Below are 24,231 nucleotides of genomic sequence, written 5' to 3' on the forward strand. Positions count from 1 at the left end.
AGCTAAATTCACCAAAGATTCCATCTGCACTGAGCATACTCCACTGCCATAAAGTTCCTATGTGTCAACCAGATTGCATGTGTACCATCCCCAAGAGCAACAGTGTATGGTCTCTCCCAGGACCACAGGGCTGAGCTAGACTTTTCCCTGGAATTGCTCCTCCCGGAAGCTTGGTATTGCTGAGGCGTCAAGCACCAGAACTGAAAGCAGGGAGACTGACTGATCAGACTGCTGAGGCCCCAACAGCATGGAAAAGAAGTTAGTCTAACTCAAATGCAGAAGAACTGGAAGCTTGCAGGAGGGGAAAAAGGAGGAAGACAAGGGAGATTAGAGGGATGAGGACTGAGGGCTTGTCTTCGCTACTGGGAAGACTGACGCTGCTGCAATCGATGGCAGAGCACTCTCTGGTCAACTCTGGTACTCCAGCTCCCCGAAAAGAGTAAGGTAAGTTGACCGGACGGTGCCTCCTGTCGACGCAGCACAGTGAAGACACCACTATGTCCTACGTTCTTCACATAGCTGAAATAGTGTAACTTAGGTCAATTTACCCTGATAGTGAAGACAAGCCCTAAGACAAGCTGGAGAGGACAGGGATAGAAGGGATGAAGTTTCAGGTCGGGGACAGGATTCCATAACCCCTAGAAGATACACTGCTCCAGAACCCGGAAGTGAAACCAGGAACCCGGAGTCTCCACATTCCTCTACTGTCACCAAATATCTGTAAAACCACTGGCAAAATGTTTTGTCATTCTCTAGTGAGTAGGCCACATAGATGATGAACAGCCACTTTCTGCTACCAGCTACTACCTTACTTCAAGTGGTAGAAGGCTATGTTGTAGTTCTAAAGATCTGAACCCTGGTGATGACTTATGTGAGGGATCAATATAATTCCACGTGATGTAATTTTTTCCCCAGTTTGTTTGAAGAAAAAAATAGAAAAATTACATTAAAAGCCACATTAAAAAATGGTTGCCTGGGCAACCTTAATTCTTCTTTATGTTGCTCCTGGGAAAATTCTGCACCACTGCACGTGTGCAGAATTCATGTCCCCCGCAAAAAAATGGCTTTGACAGGGAAGTGAAGGGAAGCTGCAAGAGCAGTCAAGCATCACTCCCTAGCTGCGCAGGTACATTGTTTTAGGCACCCGGAGAAGCCAGCGGAGAGGTAAATCACTGCAGGGCTGGGCTGGAGGCAGGAGAGGACAGGACTTCCCCTGCAAGGAGCGTCTGGGACTGTCAGACCCACCCCCACCAAACCTCACCCCATACACCCAGAACCCCCCTAGCCCTCCATACCCGAACCCCACCCCACTGAACCTCAACTGCTGCATCTAGAGCCCCTCTGCACCCAGACCACCCCCCATTAAGCTCCCTACAATCAAACCCCCACCCTGATGAGCTCCACCCCCACACCACCCTGAGCCCCCACATCTAGACCCCAACACCATGGACACCCAACTAGCTGCACCCAGACCCCTAACCCCCCAGCACCCAGACCCCTCTGCTGAGCCCCACTTTCACCTGGAACCCCGGCAGAGTCCTATTGCCTCTGCACCTGCAACCCCCTCCCACAATGAGCTTCTGTGCACCCAGATTCCCCCCACACCTAGACCCCACACTGAGCTGCCTGCACCCAGATTGTGCCACACAGAATCCTCTCACCCCACAACTGGATCCCCCCCACCTTGAGCCCCTCCACACTTGGAACCTGCCTTGTTAAGCCTGCCTGCCCCACATCTGGTGTGCCTGGCGCAGGCCCCCAGGGTGTTTCTGGGGCAGTCGCAGGCCCTATGCTGCGTCAGGGTTGGGTGCAGCCTCACCACTGAGTCCGTGTCCCGGGGGTGGGGAGATTGCAGGGTGATCTCCCACTTTTGTACAGCCAGTGGCCTGTGCTCCCCACTGCCACGCTGAAGCCTCTGCATTTATTTATTGAGAAAACTTGCAGAATTTTAAAATATTGTGCACAGAATTTTAAATTTCCCTCAGGAGTAATATTATGTGTATTCATTATGATATAGGCTTTAATTACCTAATCACAAACTATTTTTTTCCCACGGTACCCCTGACTCATTCAGTGCAAAGGATAGCCAGTGCCCAGGGAATGGATCAGTGTTGTATAGTGAATGACAGTGTTGTCTGTTGAATCCCTACCTCATTTGCTGTGCATACTGAAAGGTGTGTAGTAAATGAAGCAAGGGACTGCAGGAAGAACAAAGGCTGATCACCTGGTTAAAACAACTGAATGCTACCCAGGAAATCTGGATTCTATCCATGTCTCTGCCAGAGTTCCTATGTGATGTTGGGCAAGTCACAAATTAAACTTTTCACCAGTGGTCACGAACTGTATGTTCTTCATTTTCTGAGTGATCACCTCTAGACACCTGTGCAGAAATGCGGAGCACTCAGCTTCAACTGAAATCCATTGGAGCTCTGCTCTGAACATATAAAGTATTATGAAATGCTGAATACTCTGGAAAATATCAGGCCCATGGCATCTCAAATTGGGCATCCAACTTACTGGACACTTGACTTTAATCTCTCTATGCCTAAGATCTCCATCTGTAAAATAGGGATATCACCTTACCTCATAAGGGTGTTAGGAAGATTAATATTTGTGAAGCACTGCCATTAAAAAACCCATAAATAAATTACTATATTCAGAGCAGGGTTTTAAGGGTCATGGAACTATACACTAAACGATGGAGCAAATGAAATACTGAATAGCTACCCATTGAAACATCACTATCCATTCAGCAGAAGCAGGTGTAGGCCTACAGTTAAATGTACTTTTTAACTCTAATTCAAGCATGTGTTTAGGAATCTTAACTCATAACCAATGGTTACTGTGACTGTTCATAACCAGTGTTTAAAGTTGTCTAGCTTTTAAAGTTAAGCTCACTAAAAAGGAGCTTAATTTTAAACTTTAAATTTTGAATCATCTGTTTTTAACCTGCTTAATGGTCTTTTAGCTCATTCCTTTATGAGTTCAGAACTTGCTTTTATGATACATCAATGACTTAGAATACAAAAATGCATTCTGTACCATTATGACAAAACAGTTGCCTTTGTTTTTAAACCAACATTTGAGCTGTAAATAACTAGACATGCCTCCAGAAAGATAGTAACACTGCTAGCCATTTGCTCTATTTAACAACTACTATTCCCCTCACAAACATTAAGTCTGCAATAAACACGCAATCTAAACATCTCCAAGTAGGAAACACACTTATATTCCTGGCTATTTTAGTAGCTTGTACAGCTTGTTAGCCATTGCTACACAGACTAACAGTTACAGTGTGTCCTGGTATATGTTCAGGTTGTGTTCCTGAAAAGGGCAATGGATACCAGGGAATTTTTCCCCGTAAGAAATAATGGTCCGCCCTGCCTCTTGCCGCCCCACCCACCTCCGCCCTGCCTCTTCCTGCCCAGTTCCACCCCCTCCTTCGAGCATGTCCTGTCCCCACTCCTCCTCCTCCCTCCCAGTGCCTCCTGAATGCCAGGGGAAGCACCCAAAGAAAAGCCTCACAAAACGAGAAGCGATGGATATGCTTATCAGGACCCAGGGGAACTGGAACACATTCCCCTATTGATGAACAACGGATATGCGAAATGACCGATAAAGGGGAGAGGTATACTGGGGACCCCCTGTATGATGCAGCCAATAAACAATATTAACATGTAGGGTTGCCAACCCTCCTGGTTTGGCCAGGAGTCTCCCAGAATTGGGCTTGATCTCCCAGAGGCTACTGAAGCCAATCTGGGAAATTTTAGGCCACAAAAAGTCCGGTGGTGCAGTGGGACTAAGGCAGGTTCCCTACTGCCCTGGCTCCATGCCACTCCCAGAAGCAGTGACTTGTCTGGCAGTGGCTCCTAGGAGGCGGCTCAGCCAGGAGGTCTCTGTGCTCTGCTCCCTCCCCGAGTGCCGACTCCGCAGCTTCCACTGGCGGCAGTTCCCCATTCCTAGCCAAAAGGAGCTGCAGGAGTGCTGCTGGCAGGGGCGGCCTGCAGAGCCACCTGGATGCCCGTGAGCCTAGAGCTGCTGCCAGACATGCCGCCGCTTCCGGGAGCCACATGAGGTGGGAGCCACCCGGCCGCAGCATGCACCATGAACCCTCTCCTGCACCCCAACCCCATGAATCAGCCCCCTTCCACACCAAACTCCCTCCCAGATCTTGCACCCCACAACCTCTTCCACACACCAACCCCCTGCCCCAGCCCTGAGACCCCTCCCGCACCCAGACTCCCTCCCAGAGTCTGCATCCCAAACCCTCTGCCTCAGGTCACAACCCCTTCCCACACCCAAACCCTTTCCCAGATCCTGCACCCTGAGCCCCATCCCGCATCCTAAACCCCTGCCCCAGGATCAACCCAGAGCCCACTTGCATACTCCGAATCACTTGGCCCCACCCCACAGCCCAGAACCCAAACCCTATTCTGCACCCCAACCCCGTGCTACAGCCCAGATAAAGTGAGTGAGGGTGGGGGAGAGTGAGAAATGGAGGGAGGCGGCCCTCAGAGAAGGGGCAGGGCAGAGGCGTGGCCTTAGGGAAGAGGGGCTGGAGGCCAGCCAAGGGTGTTTGGGATTGTGTGATTAGACAGTTGGCAACCCTATTAACATGGTATCTTATAGTGGATTTCTGTAAATTGCATGTAGAAAAATCTGAAATTTGTCAATACACCAAGAGTCACCGTACTAAAAACTAGATACTACTGCTTAGCACCTATGCTATTTACATCTTAAAGCCCTACACTAGTTTTATAAACTCCCATGAAGAAAGCAAGCATGTAATACTCCCACACTACATATGGGAAAAGAGACAAGACCACACAGAAAGCTCAAGACAGAACTCGGGCAGACACCATATAACATCCATTTATCATTACTATTTATAATTAAGAACTCTGAAGTCCTGTCTGCCTTTCTACTACTCTAACCACAAACTATTTACACCTGCAATATTCTTCAATTTGTCAGAACTCTTTGGAACTCTTCAGGATTCAGTGATAACATTTCTTGCCTGTGATAATAAGAGGTAACTAGAACCATTAGCCTTGCCACTTTATTCTAACAGACACCTACCTTTTCAAACAACCACTTCCTGAATATATTCTTGAAAGACCTTTATGAATGGGTGATGGACTTGGTTTAATAGGCCTTTTTTTATCTTGCTAACTTTTGTGACTTATGATTGAGTTGTTCTATGAATACTTAAGTCTATCAAGTCGAAACTGCTTGCAAGTGCAGCGTACAATACCCTGAGAAACTTCACTTGTACTATACATTTTAGTCAAGCTATTCTGGGCACTGAGAATGCTGGGAACACACATGGTGTTACTGAATAGCTGGTACTGAATATAAGAGCATTTTTTCTTTAAACACTAAGCTTCAGAAATAACATTTCTTCCACACAATAAGTTATTAGAACCAGAACAGCTGTTTAGAAACTCTACAGGAGAAGTTTAAGACTGGTGATGTAGTTCCAAAGATATTTTTGAAAATATTTTTGGATACTTTAAAAGGCTTCAAACACTAATCTCTTCTTTTGCAAAGCCATTTCCAAACCCTCCCAAGCAGCAGCACTAGCAACCACCACCACCACCACAATGAAAAGGTGGTAAAATGAAGGTAGACTACATCAAACTAATTAAGACAACCACTCTAGGGGATGCTGCATTTCCAACTGCCTCTGCTGATCTAAACAGCCATTTATGAAAAAAAAACAACTGTATCTAAGGGAACAGCTACAGAAAGAACAGTGCTGCACCTAACTTTTACTCTGGGGGAATTTGCCTCCCCAAAATTAAAAATTATGTGCATATTCTGCATATTTTATTTGTCAAAAACAACACAATATAAATCACTCCAGTTTCAATTATTTTGGTCATTTCAAAATACCCGTCAGCAAAGTATGTCAACAATAAAGACAACAAAAAGATTCCCCCAAGAGTAGAGAGTTAACGAAACCCCTATGACAACCTAGTTCTAGTTGGGAGGTGCTGGAGGGGGCTGCATGGGTCCCCCCTTGCCCAGACAGCTGCACCCCTTCACTTCCCCAGAGCCCCGCTGTGGGGGTATACACCCGTGCCCCATCCCCTCAGAACCCAGTCACAGGCTCTGCTCCATGCAGCTTAGTTACTGTCCCTCTGGGGGTCGTGGTATGGCCCTGCCCTTTCTCACCCTTTGCCAGAGTTGAGTGTTCCAGGCCTACTCACATTCCCAGGTGCATGAGGATCAAGCACAGCAATGCAGAACCTCCATCTCGCCCAGTACGGGCACGCCACGCCCTACGAGCTGGGCTCTGCAGAGTCCAACAGCCCCTAGTGGCAGCCAGCAGCCCCAGTTCTGTGGGGAAAATGAAATTCTGCACAAATTCTACATTGTGCAGTGGCATCGAATTCCTTCAGGAGTAAATTTTTCACTTGTAACTTAACCCAGACTGAGAAACTAGCAGCTTCTTAAGAAACAAGAACTCTCCCCCTCCCCCCAGTCTTTCTGGTGTATTTCTGCAGAATTCCCCCAACCCCTGTCAAGTGGCTAAGCACTGCAGACAAGTTGTTAACTGAACGTTATCTACGTAACTAAACTTTTATTTTGAATTAGCTTTGGGAAAGGGGTGCCTAGATGTTTTTACACGACTGGTGGGATTCAGGCTGGGTGCCGCAGAAGTGACGTCTAATGAAAGAAAAGGATCCAGATAGGGTGGTAGGAAGCAGGCTAGGCAGTGGGTCAGAGCCAATCATCTCTTTGTGACAACCACCATCCATTCGCAGCCATTTTAAGTATCTTAACTAGGGCTGTCAAGTGATTAATTGCGACTAATTGCTGGATTAAAAAAATTAATTGTGATTAAATCGCACTGCTAAACAATAACAGAATACCATTTATTTAAATATTTTGGGATTTTTCTACATTTTCAAATATATTGATTTCAATTACAACACAGAATACAAAGTGTACAGTGCTCACTTTATATTTATTTTTGATTACAAGTGTTTGCACTGTAAAAAGACAAAAAATAGTATTTTTCAATTCACCAAATACAAGTACTGTAATGCAAACTATCATGAAAGTTGAACTTACAAATGTAGAATTACATACAAAAATACTGCATTCAAAAATAAAACAATGTAAAACTTGAGAACTTGCAAGTCCACTCAGTCCTACTTCTTGTTCAGCCAATCGCTTAAACGAACACATTTGTTTACATTTGCAGGAGATAATGCTGCCCGCTTCTTATTTACAACGTCACCTGAAAGTGAGAACAAGTGTTCTCATGGCACTGATGTAGCCGGCGTCGCAAGACATTTACATGCCAGATGCACATGCTTCAACCACCATTCCAGAGGACGTGTCCATGTTGATGACGGGTTCTGCTCGAAAACCATCCAAAGCAGTGCGGACTGACACATGTGCATTTTCATTATCTGAGTCAGATGCCACCAACAGAAGGCTGATTTTATTTTTTGGTGGTTCGGATTCTGTAGTTTCTGCATTGGAGTGTTGCTCTTTTCTGAAAGCATGCTCCACACCTTGTCCCTCTCTTATTTTTTAAGGCACTTCAGATTCTTAAATCTTGGGTCAAGTGCTGTAGCTATCTTTAGAAATCTCACAGTGGTACCTTCTTTGTGTTTTATGAAATCTGAAGTGAAAGTGTTCTTAAAATGAACATGTGCTGGGTCACCATCCGAGACTGCTATAAACATGAAATATATGGCAGAATGTGGGTAAAACAGAGCAGGAGACATACAATTCTCCCCCAAGGAGTTCAGTCACAAATTTAATTAATGCATTATTTTTTTTAAACAAGCATCAGCATGGAAGCATGTCCTCTGGAATGGTGGCCGAAGCATGAAGGGGCATACGAATGTTTAGCATACCTAGCACATAAATATCTTGCAATGCTGGCTACAAAAGTGCCATGCAAATGCCTGTTCTCACTTTCTGGTGACACTGTAAATAAGAAGAGGGCAGCATTATCTCCTGTAAATGTAAACAAACTTGTTTGTCTAAGCAATTGGCTAAACAAGAAGTAGGACTGAATGGACTTATAGCTTCTGAAGGTTTACATTGTTTTGTTTTTCAGTGCAGTCATGTAACAAAAAATTCTACATCTGTGAGTTACACTTTCAGGACAAAGAGTGCACTACAGTACTTGTATGAGGTGAACTGAAACATGCTATTTCTTGTTTATCATTTTTACAGTGCAAATATTTGTAATCAAAATATACAGTTTGACTTCAGCTACAATACAGAATACAAGATATATATGAAAATGTAGAAAAACATCCAAAATATTTAATACGTTTCAATTGGTAGTCGCTTGTTTAACACTGCGATTAAAACTGCAATTAATCACGATTAATTTTTTTTAATTTCAATTAATTTTTTTTAGTTAATCATGTGAGTTAACTGCGATCAATCAACAGCCTTAATCTTAACTATAACTTTTTTCAGGGGTCAGATCTAAAATGATGTGCATCTGGTAAAATTACAGAATTTGTTTACCAGTTAGAGGAACCATTACAGTCTCAAATTTGGAAGCTTATGTACTGTATTAAAAGACACCAAGGTTGACATCCCTGTCAGTTTTAAGTCTTCCAATAATTACTATTAATAGTGTCAGATCTGTATCTCCCTCTTCCGCTAATAATTTACCCAGTTATACTACTCAAAGATGCCCTTAATAAAAGCTAGTCCATTGCTTGTTATCCCTTTGGCAAAACACAGAGCATACTTGTAAGTAGATGTCCTTCACATCCTCAAACTTTCTCTGCTTGATATAAAATCGTGTTAACTAAATATTCCTCCCACCCTCTGGCAATGCACACTGCCAAAAAAACCAAACACACAAAAAAACCCAACAACTAAGCAGTTGCATCCAGAGTTAATGACAATGCTTTTCCATAGTTCTATGCAGAGGACGCATATCTGTGATGGCAGCATAATGTATTATCTCTGATCCTTCCAAGATGAGGTCTCTTGAAAAGAGTCACAATAATACCCTATCCTTTCCTTTTTTGAGTATGTAATACCACATCAATACCATACTATACCTATATTTATGGACATGGTTAACTGTGGAAGACCATGCAGTATATAAACCTAAAGGTATTCTGGGTAGGCAAGTCCTGAAGTAGTTCCATGATAACAGAACTAAAATTAAGCCTGTCAGCTATGTTTTGGTTCATGGACATAAGACTGCATATTGTTCCTCTGCTGTTCTCAAATTGGAATGCACTCATACCTCCTAGAACTGTTCAGAATAAGCAAGTGGAAATATACTGCAACATACACATACTTCACAGAGGAGAACCCTAGATTCCTAAATATATTATTGCCGGGTTGCCCAGCAGAATTACATTTTAGGTAAATTTTCAGAGATCAGGTATGCAAGAAACACATTTTGGCCCATCAAGCTGAAGTTAGTGTATAATTTCCTATAAGCAAGGGACAAGGAGTCTATTTATTTGAGAATACAGAAAATCTTCCCAAAATGATCCTCCCACTGCAACATGTAGTGGCGAATACCTTAATTTTAGAAGGTTTCAGAGTAGTAGCTGTCTTAGTCTGTATCCGCAAAAAGAAAAGAAGTACTTGTGGCACCTTAGAGACTAACAAATTTATTTGAGCACAAGCTTTCATGAGCTACAGCTCACTTCGTCAGATGCATTCAGTGGAAAATAAAGTGGGGAGATTTATATACACAGAACATGAAACAATGGGTGTTACCATACACACTGTAAGGAGAGTGATCAAGTAAGGTGAGCTATTACCAGCGGGGTGAGGGGAGAAGAGGTATGACCTTTTGTAGTGATAATCAAGGTGGGCCATTTCCAGCAGTTGACAAGAACATCTGAGGAAGTGGGGGGGGGGGAATAAACATGGGGAAATAGTTTTACTTTGTGTAATGACCCATCCACTCCCAGTCTTTATTCAAGCCTAAATTCATTGTATCCAGTTTGCAAATTAATTCAAATTCAGCAGTCTCTCCCTGGAGTCTGTTTTTGAGTAGAAGGCCTAAAAGTGGCAATTTGTCAACAAAAAAAAACTTCAAAAACAGACTCCAATGAGAGACTGCTGAATTGGAATTAGAGTCTGTTTTTGAAGTTTTTTTTTGTTGATGAATTGCCACTTTTAGGCCTTCTACTCAAAAACAGACTCCAGGGAGAGACTGCTGAATTGGAATTAAGTTGCAAACTGGATACAATGAATTTAGGCTTGAATAAAGACTGGGAGTGGATGGGTCATTACACAAAGTAAAATTATTTCCCCATGTTTATTCACTCCCACTGTTCCTCACACATTCTTGTCAACTGCTGGAAATGGCCCACCTTGATCATCACTACAAAAGGTTCCCTCCCCCCCTTGCTGGTAATTGCTCACCTTACCTGATCACTCTCATTACAGTGTGTATGGTAACACCCACTGTTTCATGTTCTCTGTGTATATAAATTTCCACACTGTATCTTCCACTGAATGCGTCCGATGAAGTGAGCTGTAGCTCACGAAAGCTTATGCTCAAATAAATTTGTTAGTCTCTAAGGTGCCACAAGTACTCCTATAATTTTAGAAGATTTTGTCAAAAGTAAAATGGAGCACAAAGTAAGGCAGATTTAAGCAAAGCTGCACAGAAGCTACACAGGGAAAGATCAGTACAAACATTACAGTATGGTCAGATTAAAAAAAGCTTTTGTACCTTTTTTCTGAATTATGGAAGTTAGTTTAAAAAGTACTGTATGATGAGCTCAGTTTGTTAACAGTGTACACTATGGCAATCACAGAAGCATGCCATTCTAGTTTGGTTTCAGAGTAGCAGCCGTGTTAGTCTGTATTCACAAAAAGAAAAGGAGTACTTGTTGCACCTTAGAGACTAACAAATTTATTTGTTTACAAACAATACTAGAAGTACATTTTTAAAATGCCTTTTTGCGAAGATAGCGGACAGCTTATATAAATCCTCCTGTTTGGATTTGTCCAGTAGTTGATTTTCACTCTACATCTTTTCCCTCAACCACTGCTCTCCTCTCCTCTCCCTTCCAACTGCTGGCGGTCATCTTGCTATCAATTTACCACTAGATCAGGTAAATTGCTCTCAAGAACTGGAGCAAAAACGATCTGTGTAGGATTTTAGGGGACCCTGCATCAAGTAGAAGATCTTACAAACACTATAGCATCTCAAGCGCACAAAAACTTCGGGTCTTATCTGACCTATTATCACAATAAAAAAAACTTCACCAGTGCTTCTCTCTCAGCCTGGTTTCTATCAGCCAATAGCTCCAGAAGTGCTATAAGCACACAGTATCTAAGCACTGAATGCGGATTATAAAAGCACAGTGGGAAAAAAATCCAGAAGGCTAGTTAATACTCAATCCTGCCCTAGGTTCAACAATGGAATGCTAATTATGAAAACATCAGATTTTCAAATTCTGTGGGAATTCTGTTGTAGTGAGCATCTGTATCTTGAGTCACCAGAGGATAGTACGGGTACTTTCTGACCTCTTTTGGGAAAGGCATGAGTGCCTTGGGTCTCCTCTTGAAGACATTAGCTCCCTGCTTCCTCAAATCGACATCTGGACTACACGGTTTGCTGCCTAACTGCAATTGCTGTTGTGCAACAGTTTTCAAACTGGGGGTCAGGACCACAAAGTGGGTCCCGAACAAATTTTAATGGGGTCACCAGAATTGGCTCAGACTTGCTGGGGCCCAAGCCTGAGCCCCACCTCCTGGGACCAAAGCCGAAGCCCAAGGACTTCAGTCCTTGGCAGCAGGGCTCAGGTTACAGGCCTGCTGTCTGGGGCTGAAGCCCTTGGCTTCTGCTTTGGTCCCCCTCGCCCAGAGTGGCGGGGCTCAGGCTTTGGGCCTCCTAACCCGGGGTGGCAGGACTTGGGCAGGCTGAGACTTCGGTGCCCCTCTGCTGAGGTCGTGTAGTAATTTTTATTGTCAGCTGGGGGCCACCGTGCAATGAAGTTTGAGAACCCCTGCTGTACTGGGTTCCAGAAGTGATGGTCTGTAAGATAAGGAGGACTTTTAAAGTCTATATCAGATCCACTTCCAGGATCTGGGAGTGCACAAAGAACAAGTACGGGTTGTAAAGCACTGACTTGATATTCTTTAAGTTAACTAAAAAGAAAAGAAGTACTTGTGGCACCTTAGAGACTAACCAATTTATATGAGCATAAGCTTTCGTGAGCTACAGCTCACTTCATCGGATGCATACTGTGGAAACTGCAGAAGACATTATATACACAGAGACCATGAAACAATACCTCCTCCCACCCCACTCTCCTGCTGGTAATAGCTTATCTAAAGTGATCACTCTCCTTACAATGTGTATGATAATCAAGTTGGGCCATTTCCAGCACAAATCCAGGTTTTCTCCCCCCCCCCCCCCTTTCCAAAAAACACACACACAAACTCACTCTCCTGCTGGTAACAGCCCATCCAAAGCGACCACTCTCCCCACAATGTGCACGATAATCAAGGTGGGCCATTTCCAGCACAAATCCAGGTCTTCTCACCCACCCCCCCACACACGCACAAACTCACTCTCCTGCTGGTATTAGCTTATCCAAAGTGACCACTCTCCCTACAGTGTGCATGATAATCAAGGTGGGCCATTTCCAGCACAAATCCAGGTTTTCTCACCCCCCCACCCCCATACACACACAAACTCACTCTCCTGCTGGTAACAGCCCATCCAAAGCGACCACTCTCCCCACAATGTGCACGATAATCAAGGTGGGCCATTTCCAGCACAAATCCAGGTCTTCTCACCCCCCCCCCCCCCCCGACACAAACTCACTCTCCTGCTGGTAATAGCTCATCCAAACTGACCACTCTCCTTACAATGTGTATGATAATCAAGGTGGGCCATTTCCAGCATAAATCCAAGTTTAACCAGAATGTCTGAGGGAGGGTGGGGGGTAGGAAAAACAAGGGGAAATAGGCTACCTTGCATAATGACTTAGCCACTCCCAGTTAACTTAACTTAACTGCAGCATTAGTGTACCACCTGTAGCTACTTTGGAACTTCTCATCTGGATCCAGGTAGAGAGAGTAGCAATATTCTAAACTGCAGAGTACAAATACATAAGTTCCTATGGTTAGGATATTATCCAGGAGGAAAGGATGGATTCATCTTGATAGCTGGAGTGGGAAGACAACACTTTAGGTAACTGCTGCTACTTGAATGTCCAGGGTCAATAAGTCCAGTATGATACTTAAGGTGTGCATACACTTAACTTCAAGAATGCACACGCCTTTAAAGGGTAAGATGCTAGTGCTCCACTGCTTCTCACAGGATTTCCCCGCTGATCTTCACCCAGGCTCCAATCTTCTCTACGTACTGAGATATTTAGGACACAGTGCTGTCTGGGTGAATGGTACAAACAGACCTGCCTGTCACCTGCATATGGCGGACATCATTGTCAACTCACTATACTTCCTAAAGATTACAGATTGATGTTAAATAGCAGCAGTGACAGAACTGAGTTCTGAGGAACTCTGCTTGTCAAAGCTCCTAAGGAGCAGCAGCAGTTGTCCATCATGGACTCTCTACGGATATTTTTGACAGGAAAGAGTGGAACCAGTTTAATCCAATTATATTAATTAATTCCAGGACAGGTGGTCAGGTGAGTGCTATTTCCAAAAGGGTAGAAGATAAACAATGAGTCACAGAATTGTTGCAAGATATGTTTTGCTCTCTCTTCATTAAAGGTTCCACATACAATAATCTGAATACCTACAAGATAACTACTAAAAAACTCTAAGACTGTGAGGTTTTTCCTTACGAATTCATAACAATTAAATAATAATGCATGTATAAGTACATAAAAATGCAGAATTTAGATCCAAAGAAAACAAAAATACCTACAAAGTGCTCTAGACACAATGGGATAGAACAGTGAAGTGAAGAATGTGCAAAGGATTTTATTTTGCTTGGTTTTCAAACGCAATTTGAAGATACCTCCATTTAGCTCACTGAAAAGTAACAGAATCACACAATGCCCTTTCATAATGATCAAGCATTTGATGTTTTAACACAACTGCATCATACCAGTGCTTTGTAGATTAGTATATTTATTTCACTTTCATAGTAGAATGTTTGTGTTTATCAACCCTGAAAGTTCTTGCAGAGAAATCATGTGAGCAGATATAGTCCGTAGTACACAATGTCACTTCCCATCATTTCCCTCTTCTCCGGCCCTCATTTTCAAAATCAATTCGTGAACTGTGATCTGGCATTGACCAATTCTGGGGTTTAGAACAATATTTCCTGCTTTCCATTAAGAACCAAATCTCACTTTTTAAGAAAAGAAAGTTGCATATCGTTTGAATAGCAGGAAGCACTGGGATACATTATGGAGTGACAGCAATCACTCCATAGCTAAGGTTGCATCTGTATTTATGTTCTAAAACAAGTTTCCCTCCATCCTCCCACAAAACCAATCTCAAAATTGAAAATTTAACCTCACACAGAGGTAGATTTGTCCTACAAATGTAAAGCAAATTAGACAAGAGTTTCTAACTATGACACCCTAAATAGAGCTCATAGTTCAAACAGTCTAACTTTTTCCACTTCACAGCCAAAAAACAGAAAAAAAAGAAAAGAAAAACAGTGTACTAGACTCCCCTAGCTCAGAGCTAGTGCACAGCACCAATGTTTAGCTGAAAAACATTTAATTTCAGAAGCTACCTCTTCAATTTCAAACATTGCTATGGATTTATCTGGTCATGCAGTCTTAGTACAACATGCCATATGACTGCTGGATGCCTGACTTTTTTTTTAATTTTGATTTTAATTTCTCCAGCCTTTTATATTGAGATCTGTCTCTGCAAGGAAAGCCAGTCAGTACCTTGGCTTCTCAATAGAAAGATTTTCCACCAAAAGATCTTTTGAAGGGCAGCTCTAAGGAGGCTAGAATGCATCCCAAATCTTTGGCCCACCACCGAAGTCCCAATTTTCAAACACCGCTCTCCATGCCCCACCTTCTGAGGCCCACAGGAAGTCAGCCTGACGACCTTAGGAAATTCAGAGTAGATTTTCCACAGGATGGGGGAAGATCAAGAACCCAGAAGGGAAGAACCAACAACAAAACTGCTGGTCTTAAGAAGCTCTTTGATCTCTCAGACCTTAGTACGTTCACTGGTACCACCATTGAACCTCCACAACCCTTAGTAGGCTTGTTAATTCCCAAAATGTGTTTGCTACATGCAGGTGGGCAGGGAGAGCCCATTAGTGCTTTTTTTGTAGGGGTGAATGGGAGGAGAGCGAGACCCAGGGAACCCTGATGAATATCTTAAGACTTACAAATGGTTCCTAAGAAGCTTTCTGAGAATTGCAGCAGGTGGGGTTCCCCTCCCCAGAAGTGTCACAGGGGATGGATGTTAAAGACTGCCAGGGGGCTGAAAATCCTACTGAGAGCTTGACAACAAGGGGAAATTTACCTCCTAATTATATCACTAGAGCTATGCAAGTATAAAACTCTCCATGCAGACACTCTTATTCCAGAACAAGAACATCCACACAGGGACCTGTACTGGTATAGCTACAGTGGTATAAATACAACAGTATAATTTTGCCACTCAGTTCTCCCATGTAGAAAGAGCCCTAAAGATCATGTAGGGGGGCACCAGGGAAGAGATCACAGGGAGCCAGGAAGAAGTCTTCACCTCCCAGAAAACCCCTACACAATGGACCAAGAGCACAAGTCACATAGGCCAGTTTTTCCCCAGGTCTGCTGAATCTCAAGCCTCCTGACAGTATTTTCCACCTACCCATCTTCCAATGCCTCTACCATCAGCTATTAGAAGCTATTAGAAAGAAAGGGAGGCACACTTCTACAGAACCTAAAAGGTATATAGAAGAAAATGCTAAGGGCCTACAGAGGTATAGAGAAGAGGGACTCCCTTTTTGAGGGCCTTAAATGATCTGCAGCATCAGTTTCCTCAACAGGAGAGTGGACAGGTACTGCAATTAACAGGGAACTTTGTTGCCAGCCGATCAAGTGCCTACTGATTCCCTTCCTTGCCTGCACCCCCAGACTTCCTAAGGTCTGCTAGATAAAGATGCCCTTACTGTGAGCCTCCTACAGTTTGCAAGAATAATTCCTCTCCAACCAAACCTAGGAGCATTAAAAAATACTGAAGTAAATCCCTCCCTCCAAGACTGTGCAGATAAGTCTGCAGGCACACAGTGATTTAACTGCATATCAACTTTTTTTTTTTAAAGTGTTATTTAAAAAAAAAAAATTAGAAATCCAGTGAATTCAAGGTTAAGGTTGCATTCTTTAAACAAGGCACTTAAATTACCTTAACTTTGCCTCCCTAGCTATGCCATGAAACAATCAGAAACTTTTCATTTTATTCATCCTTAGTAGTTTCATTTACATGGAGAATACCTTAAATCTTAACTGGAGAATGACTGAGTCTCACAGTGACGTCAGCGTACAAGGATTCAGCATATACTATAGGTGAACATATATGTTAGATGGGGGGGATGAGTTACCCAGGAAAGAATTTTCTGTAGTATCTGGCTGGTGACTCTTGCCCATACGCTCAGGGTTTAGCTGATGGCCATATTTGGGGTCGGGAAGGAATTTTCCTCCAGGGCAGATTGGAAGAGACCCTGGAGGTTTTTCGCCTTCCTCTGTAGCATGGGGCACGGGTCACTTGCTGGAGGATTCTCTGCTCCCCTAAGTCTTTAAACCATGATTTGAGGACTTCAGTAGCTCAAACATAGGTGTGAGTTTTTTTGCAGGAGTGGGTGGGTGAGATTCTGTGGCCTGCGTTGTGCAGGAGGCCGGACTAGATGATCATAATGGTCCCTTCTGACCTTAGTATCTATGAATCTATGTAAGCTCAGACCAATGTGAGAACTGCAAAAATGGTTACCAGTGGGACAGACAAGATTGTCCATGACCACTGCAAGTAGTTGTATCTTTGGCACTGTTTTTTTTTTTTTTTCCACAAGGTGTTAAGAACTTTGGGTAGGCAATAACCTTATTAGGCAAAAGGGCATCTTGTTAGTTAAATATAGTCTCTACACTACGTGTTATGATTTTATTGTATGAGTCACTCTTGATTTCCAATATCTCTGTTTACTATAATTTGATCTGTTCTTTGTTAAATAAACATATTTGTGTTCTATATAAACTAACCTAAGCACTGTGTGTTAAGCAAAGCTGTTTTCTAAAATGTAACTAGTTAAGCTATAATCTGTAATAAGAAGTGGATCTGCTAATTCTGGGAGTGTGCAGTGGTTAAGGGGCTTGATGCCCAGAGGGATGCACAAAGGACTCAAGGTTGGACTGTGCCTATTACTAGCCTGCATGAGGGACCTGTGTAGACTGCATGTGGATGGGGTGTGCGTCAGGGACCCAGGCAGGCACAGACAAGGCTTCTCATGCTAAGAGCAGGTGGTAACGAGGTGCTCCACAGCCCTGGGAAGTGTCATAGAATCTCATTAATTGTGGCATTCTGTGACAGCACTCTCCATAGACAGCACAACTTCTGTCTTGAGACTTGAGAAAAGCGTCACAGATCTTAACAACTGTTAGACATGTGCATCACTCAACACAGGTTGGTATGGTACTTCAGTTTTCTTTAGGCTGATTATGAAACCAAAACAATTGACTGCATGAGCTAAGTGATCAGTTATAAATTGAATGGCATGAATCAATGCTGACAAATACACTTTTTCTACAATAAATTTTTGTCTCACTTTCTAAAAAGATCAGGCCAACTGACACCTGACATATAAACAATGCTCATTTTGGATTAAGTCCACAAGCAAATTTGAATTTTTAAAAAAAAAAAAAAAACGATTATAAAGCTCTTTTTAAGCACAGCCGAACAGTCATCTTCCCGTGACATCACTGCATATTTTCCCAGCCCGATATGAAAGATCCAGAAGTTGGGATCGATTTTGCCAAAGCATTTACACTGAAAGGGTGCACACTCCCCATCAATGAATTGGAGAGGGAAGCATTGGCTCCAGCAGTGCTCCTGTATCCCAGTGTTTTCCCGCCTTAATCCTTCATTTTTAACGAGTGGCTAACTGAAAAATAAATGGCTTAAGTTTACTTACTAAAAAAACCACTAAAATAGGGGCTAGAATTGCCCTGGTCAGTTACATGAACACTCCCCAAACATCAGTGGCTACCTGTGTAAAGTGCTCAAATATGACTGTATATGAATGTTTTTTCATAGCTGACCACTCATGCTTTTTTGCATGGATGAGTCGAAGAAACTCCATTCCTGAGATGCTAAGTTAGCATCTTAGCTAACATTTTATTAAATACAAGTTTGCACCCAATATATACCATGACCAGCTAATACATTTTAAAAATGTTAAAATGTGTCTACACTTGTTGCAAAGTTATGCTTAAAAATACATCAACCAACACATTTTCAAACCATCTATGTGACCCTGTCTTGTCTAGGAAGTGTCTTACCTCTGCCCCTTCCTGTCCCTATTCCCCTCAGTGGAGCGTGATCTTCAAAGTCCTATAAAAACACACGTCATCCCCTCAAGCCCCAAAAGAAGGGCATGAATGCAAAAAGATAAACTTGTTGTGTAAGTCTACACAGTTAAAATAAAGCCAGAAATTCAGCTAAGGTTGCTACCGCAAAGTTAAGTCGGCCATATATTTTAAGGTAATGTTTAACATCCACTATATTAAACTATTCATTTAACCAGAAAAACAAAATTCACATGTGCTACATGGCAGAGTTAACATATGCAGGAACGTTAAACTCCATTTCTTGATCTTGATTTTAACTGTGCAAAACTTAGCCTTAAATGCAAAGTGCTTAACTGGTAAGCAATTTCCAGATCACAAGTATGAGCTTTCCTGTGGTTTTGTTTGAACTCTGTCTTTTCCTAAGTAGTACAACCTTCAATCCCCAAAGTAAAGAGCACACCAGTTAAACCAATGGAAAGGAACGTACACTGGATCTATCCAGTATTTGAAGTTGCACTGTCTTAGTCAGAATCAAATATCGTTACAATGTCTGTGATTATATTTTCCTGTTAATGTTTTATCTTTATTGCCCCTGCCTTCTTAGATGGCTCTGGGTTTTGGACTGTTTGTTTAATATATACTGTATTCCCTAGGAGCTAAGGTTACTACTTGTGTAATAAAAATTCTACCAAGAAGTGTATGGTTATACATTATATTTCCAAAACTCACCGCTGAAGAGATTGCATTCGTCTCTCCTCTCGATCTCTGGCAAGTCTTTCTTCCTCTTCATCTGGTACACTAGAAAGATGGGGGGGGGGGAGAGAAGAGAGGAGAGAGAAATCGAGAGATTTTTTGTGCTTGAAAAAAAGCCTGTTGGTCATTTAGCAGACAATGTTTTAATCGGCCCTTATTTACAGCCCTTACAGCTGCACTTGACTCCAATACATGGTTTAATTCACAACTGACAAATTGGTAGCGTTTTCCCTTTACACTAGAAGTATTTTTAGTTTTGAAGTACTTGCACGCTTTACCAGCTAAACCTGCGTATACCATATAAGAACTACAAAACAGTTGAAGCCAATGCCTGTCAAAGGATATTTTATTTTTCTTTTAGTTATTCATCACCGGACTTAATTTATCCCAACTCCTTTGAACACGAAGAATTAGTAATTGTATACTTTTGTCACATTTCTCCAATTATCATCTCCCAAAACTGAATGCATGATCTGGAGATGTGTTAATCAGAAATATTGATAAGTCTCAACATGTGTTGGTTGAGATGTGAAGACTAACAGTACCATATGACAGGTTTCAGAGTAGCAGCTGTGTTAGTCTATATTCGCAAAAAGAAAAGGAGTACTTGTGGCACCTTAGATCGAATGCATCCGATGAAGTGAGCTGTAGCTCACGAAAGCTTATGCTCAAATAAATTTATTAGTCTCTAAGGTGCCACAAGTACTCCTTTTCTTAGTACCATATATGTGCACTTACATCAGCACTTAAGCAGAGCAACAGTGACATCCAGTGGCTAGAACAGGATAATCACAGCAAGTCACAACATAGATGTGCCATACATATATATGTTGTATGTATGGCACATCATACATAGATCAGAAGGGGCAGTCTGAATTCAGCAGTTCATTAAAGGACACAATCAACTGTCAAGTCACATTTCCATATAGTTGTTTTAAAAACTTACTATTGTTACAAGTACCATCCAAGAATACTAAAAGTGATTACAGTGGAAATGTTTTTAAATGTGTATGTTTTGGGTACATCTTACATAGCCAAAAACCCCCCCACAGCAGCAAGTCTCAGAGCATGGGTCAATTGACTTGGGCTCATGGGTCTTGCAATACAGCTTGGGCTCGAAGCCTGAACACCTACACAGCTATTTTTAGCCATGTAGCGCAAGCCCAAGTCAGTTGACCAAGGCTCAGACTTGCTGCCTCCGTTTTTGTTTTTTTTTGGGGGGGAGGGGAGGGACACACTATGTAGCTGGATCCTTTTCCGTGCAGTCAATTTCTGTTTCCTCTGTTTGTGTGGGCCTCTCATAGAAAGGGGAGAGAAAAAAAAAGTAATTTTTTTTAATTGCGGAAGATTAACTTGGGGATAAGTCAATAAATTGACCTTTTGTGAACCTGACCAGATTTCAAAGTGACAGCATCTGTTTAAATATCCTCTGTCTGGTATAACTTCAGAATGAACCCATTGTGGCTGAAATATGTGATACAACAGAAGCCTCTAACTCTTGCACAGCCTTTTGTAAAACTGGATCATCAGAGGGGCTAGGAGGGATTACATAATAGTCCCAACTCACATTTCTGTTCCAAAATATATAGACCCCCTAATAGCTATGACATCTCTCTATAGCAGGGGTTCTCAAACTGCGTGTCAGGACCCCTCAGGGGGTCACGAGGTTATTATATGGTGGGTGGGGGTCACGAGCTGCCAGCCTTCACCCCAAAACCTGTTTCGCCTCCAGCATTTATAATTGTGTTAAATATATTAAAAAGTGTTTTTAATTTATAAGGGGGGAGTCGCACTCAGAGGCTTGCTATGTGAAAGAGGTCACCAGTACAAAAGTTTGAGAACCACTGCTCTATAGGACTTGGAATGTACAGTATTTATTATTGGACAGCATTGGAATTTAAAAGTATTTTCCTGCTTCGAACCACTCCAGGGAAGTTCTCAGTTAAGCTTATCATAGAAGTCAACTAAACTAAAAGTAACCATCATACTTTAGTATTTCAGCAGACTGACAAGTTCAGAAATGGGCAATAGATTGGCATATACCATTAGTTTCATGAACCTTTAGCTCTGAAGAACATGGAAGCAGCAAAACTTCTGGTGCAAGATGCTAACAATGATAACCAACTGCAAATATACTAGGAGAAGCCCTGGGAGTCTTGGAACCTGTAGCATGAACAGAGCCAGAGGAGCCATTGGCACTAACGGTGCAGGGATTCATATTCCTGAATGCTTGGTGGCTGAAGGTGATGGTGGTTGCTTCTCTCTCTTCTGGGGCAGTCAAGCTCCAAACACGAGATGTCTATGCGGCAGCCAGAAGTAAGGTTCCCAGGCTGGGCAGACAGACTTGCTCTCTCAGGGCCTGCATTACCAAGCTAAAGATAGCTGTGCGACAATGCTGCACTGGTGGAGGCTCAGGCTAGCTTAGACCCAGCAGGTAGAGTGAACTTGAACTCAGATTACTAATCTACGCCTCCACTGATTCCACAACATCCACAGTTATTTTTAGCCTGTTAGCGAGAGTCTGTCTATCTGGGCTGGGAGGCTTGCTCCCAACTGTAGTGTAGACAAACCCATGGAAACCTCCTCAACACGCTTTTCTTGCCCTCGTTTTGGATCACAGCTGAGAATGGTACGGACGCCTCCTCAAAACAAAGTGCTTGAAATTGGTCCCGTTCTGATAGCTTCATGCGCTAATGCAGGCTTCTTTGGTGCCAAGGGAGGCCCCAGAATTACAGAGGGGATTCCGGATCAGGACCAAGATTCTTCAGAACCAAAGAGATTCCATGTAACTGAGTAACGGTAGCTGCCTGTTTACGAAGAGATGCATTCTTTAGCAGGGAAGCCCCCAGAACCAAGGAAGTCTCACAAGGACAGGAACTTTATGAGAAACAGGACACAAACAGTGAAGATGATTTTAGCACAAATGGAGTCCTGGCACTGCTAGACTCACAACTTGGCACCAATGTACAGTCTTCAGTGCTAGAGGCGATATGCCAGCTGAAGACATTAGATTTAAAAATTTTAGTAAAGCTAATGTTAAAAAAATTATATAATACATAGGTTAAGAAAAGAGCATCTGTACATCTGGGTATAGTGCTTAGATTATCCACAAATACCAAGTTTGTTTTTAAAAGTCATATGATACATAGAGTACATAATCAGCAATAGCCTAAATTTAGGTGAATAGATTCAACAGTACAGTTTAGATATTAGAATCTGAATACTCAGGTATATCACTCATGAAAAGTTGTACATAGATTTGATTGTGAAAAGCAAAAATATATCGATGAGTGGAGATTCTTAATTACTGAGTGACAATTAGGTAGGTTGTCCATTTAGAAAATAGTGACCTTCGAAAACAGGGGTCCTCTTCAGATTGCTTCTGGCTCTTGAAGTGATGATGGTGTGCCCTGTGTTCTTCACCTATGGTACTAGGACTACCATCTCCTGGCAATCCTTGCACCACGCCCAGTGGCAGCCGATATGCTTCTCCAGTTGTCGCGTAGCATTGCAGGCATGAGTCCAGAGCGAAGCAGTCTCCCCCATCTTCCAAATTCACCTTTCAGCGAGCCGCTCAGGTAGGTGGCGACACCTTGAATGGAGGTGGTCATGGCGATTCCCTTCTTGACGGCATCCTGCAGAGCACACTCCGCGATGTTCCTCACCGTGGCATCTGAGCACGTCAGAAGGTGGAAGGCATGAGTGATCACGGCAAAGTCGCACAGATAACCCATTTGAGGGACGCTGTCGCCACCCTGCCTGTGTGAGATGTATACTAGTTCATGGCTGGCCCTCTGGGGAAGAAGCATCCACTTCTTCACCAGCTGCTGGATGGTGTTGCCTGCTTTGTTAAGAGGTACCTCCGCTACAGCGGATCCCCTCAGGATGAATGAGAAATACGGGGGGGATTAGGAAGGTGTTCAGAGCATTGATCTTCTGCCACGATGCCAGTAGGGAGGAGTCAGTCCTGGCCACCTCTTGTAGGATCTCCGCGATGGTATCTGCTGGACGCGGAAACCCATCAGCATGCAGAGATGTTGGTATGCTTGCCTGTCCTTGAGGAAGATCATGGGTTCGCCCTGGACGTGAAATGGCATCGCCTGGACCAAATCCCTTCTACTGCCATCAATATACAGGGATGCACACTTCCTGGTACTGAAGCAGAGTCCCAGTTGTCAGCCTGGCTGGTGAGGTCAAGCATTTGTTGGAGAGTCTCAGGGTTGTCTGCGACCAGGACCAAAGAGTCTGCGTAGGCCAGGATATTCACTCTGTTGTCATATAAATCGAAACTTCTAGACCGCTCGAACGAGTGGCTCCATGGCTAAGTTGAAAACTATGGGGCTCAAAGGGCAGCCTGGCTCCGGATAGGAATTTCAGGCATCTCTCCTTCCATGGAGCGGATGGTGGCGATGCAGGCTTCAGACAGTTCCTGGATTAGTTGGAGAAAGTTTTCAGGTATCCCAAACTCTCACAGCATGTCAAAAATGTGCTGATGGGGCATCAATCCAAAAGCACTTGCCAAGCAGAGCCATGCTATGGCACACTACCTCCGTGCCCTCCTGGCCATGTGGATGGCAGTCTGAAGGACAAAGTTGTGTGCGTAGCAGCCTTCATGTGACATGAAGCCTTTCTGGATGGAGTGGATGGCTCTTCCGTTCACTGACCAGTCTGTGATCCTAGCCGACAAGCAGCTGGCATACAGTTTGTACACGGTGGAACAGAGAGAGATGGGTCTCCAGTTATTGGGGTCGTCTCACTCACCTTTCTTGTAGGCGAGCACAGTCATAGATTTCTTCCAGGAGCTGGGAGTACAGTGGAACTGTTTGCATTTGTTGAAAATGGCAGCTAGTACCAGGGGTCTAGTTTTTTCAGGAAGTTGTAACGAATGCCATCTTTTCCTAGGACTGTGTTTTTGGTCTTTGTAAGTCTGGTCTCTACTTCCTGTGATGTAAAGTCTTGTTCCAGGTCCTCTGCATAGTCAACCCAGGGTAGAGGATGAAGGCACTCTGGATGC

The 24,231-nt window shown here is 43.2% G+C and overlaps 1 protein-coding gene across 2 annotated transcripts in view; it reads right to left on the reverse strand.

The window, feature by feature from the left end:
* Window positions 1-24,231, reverse strand: part of PTTG1IP2 (PTTG1IP family member 2) — a 58,060-nt gene that overhangs the window by 9,794 nt on the left and 24,035 nt on the right. For both annotated transcript variants that reach the window (XM_077808131.1, XM_077808132.1), the window contains one exon: window positions 19,194-19,262. In XM_077808131.1, coding sequence (XP_077664257.1) covers window positions 19,194-19,262 — 69 coding nt within the window. The remainder of the gene's footprint in view (window positions 1-19,193; window positions 19,263-24,231) is intronic.

This window comes from Eretmochelys imbricata, chromosome 2 (assembly GCF_965152235.1).
Source record: "Eretmochelys imbricata isolate rEreImb1 chromosome 2, rEreImb1.hap1, whole genome shotgun sequence".
In the NCBI taxonomy this organism is placed as follows: Eukaryota; Metazoa; Chordata; order Testudines; family Cheloniidae; genus Eretmochelys; species Eretmochelys imbricata.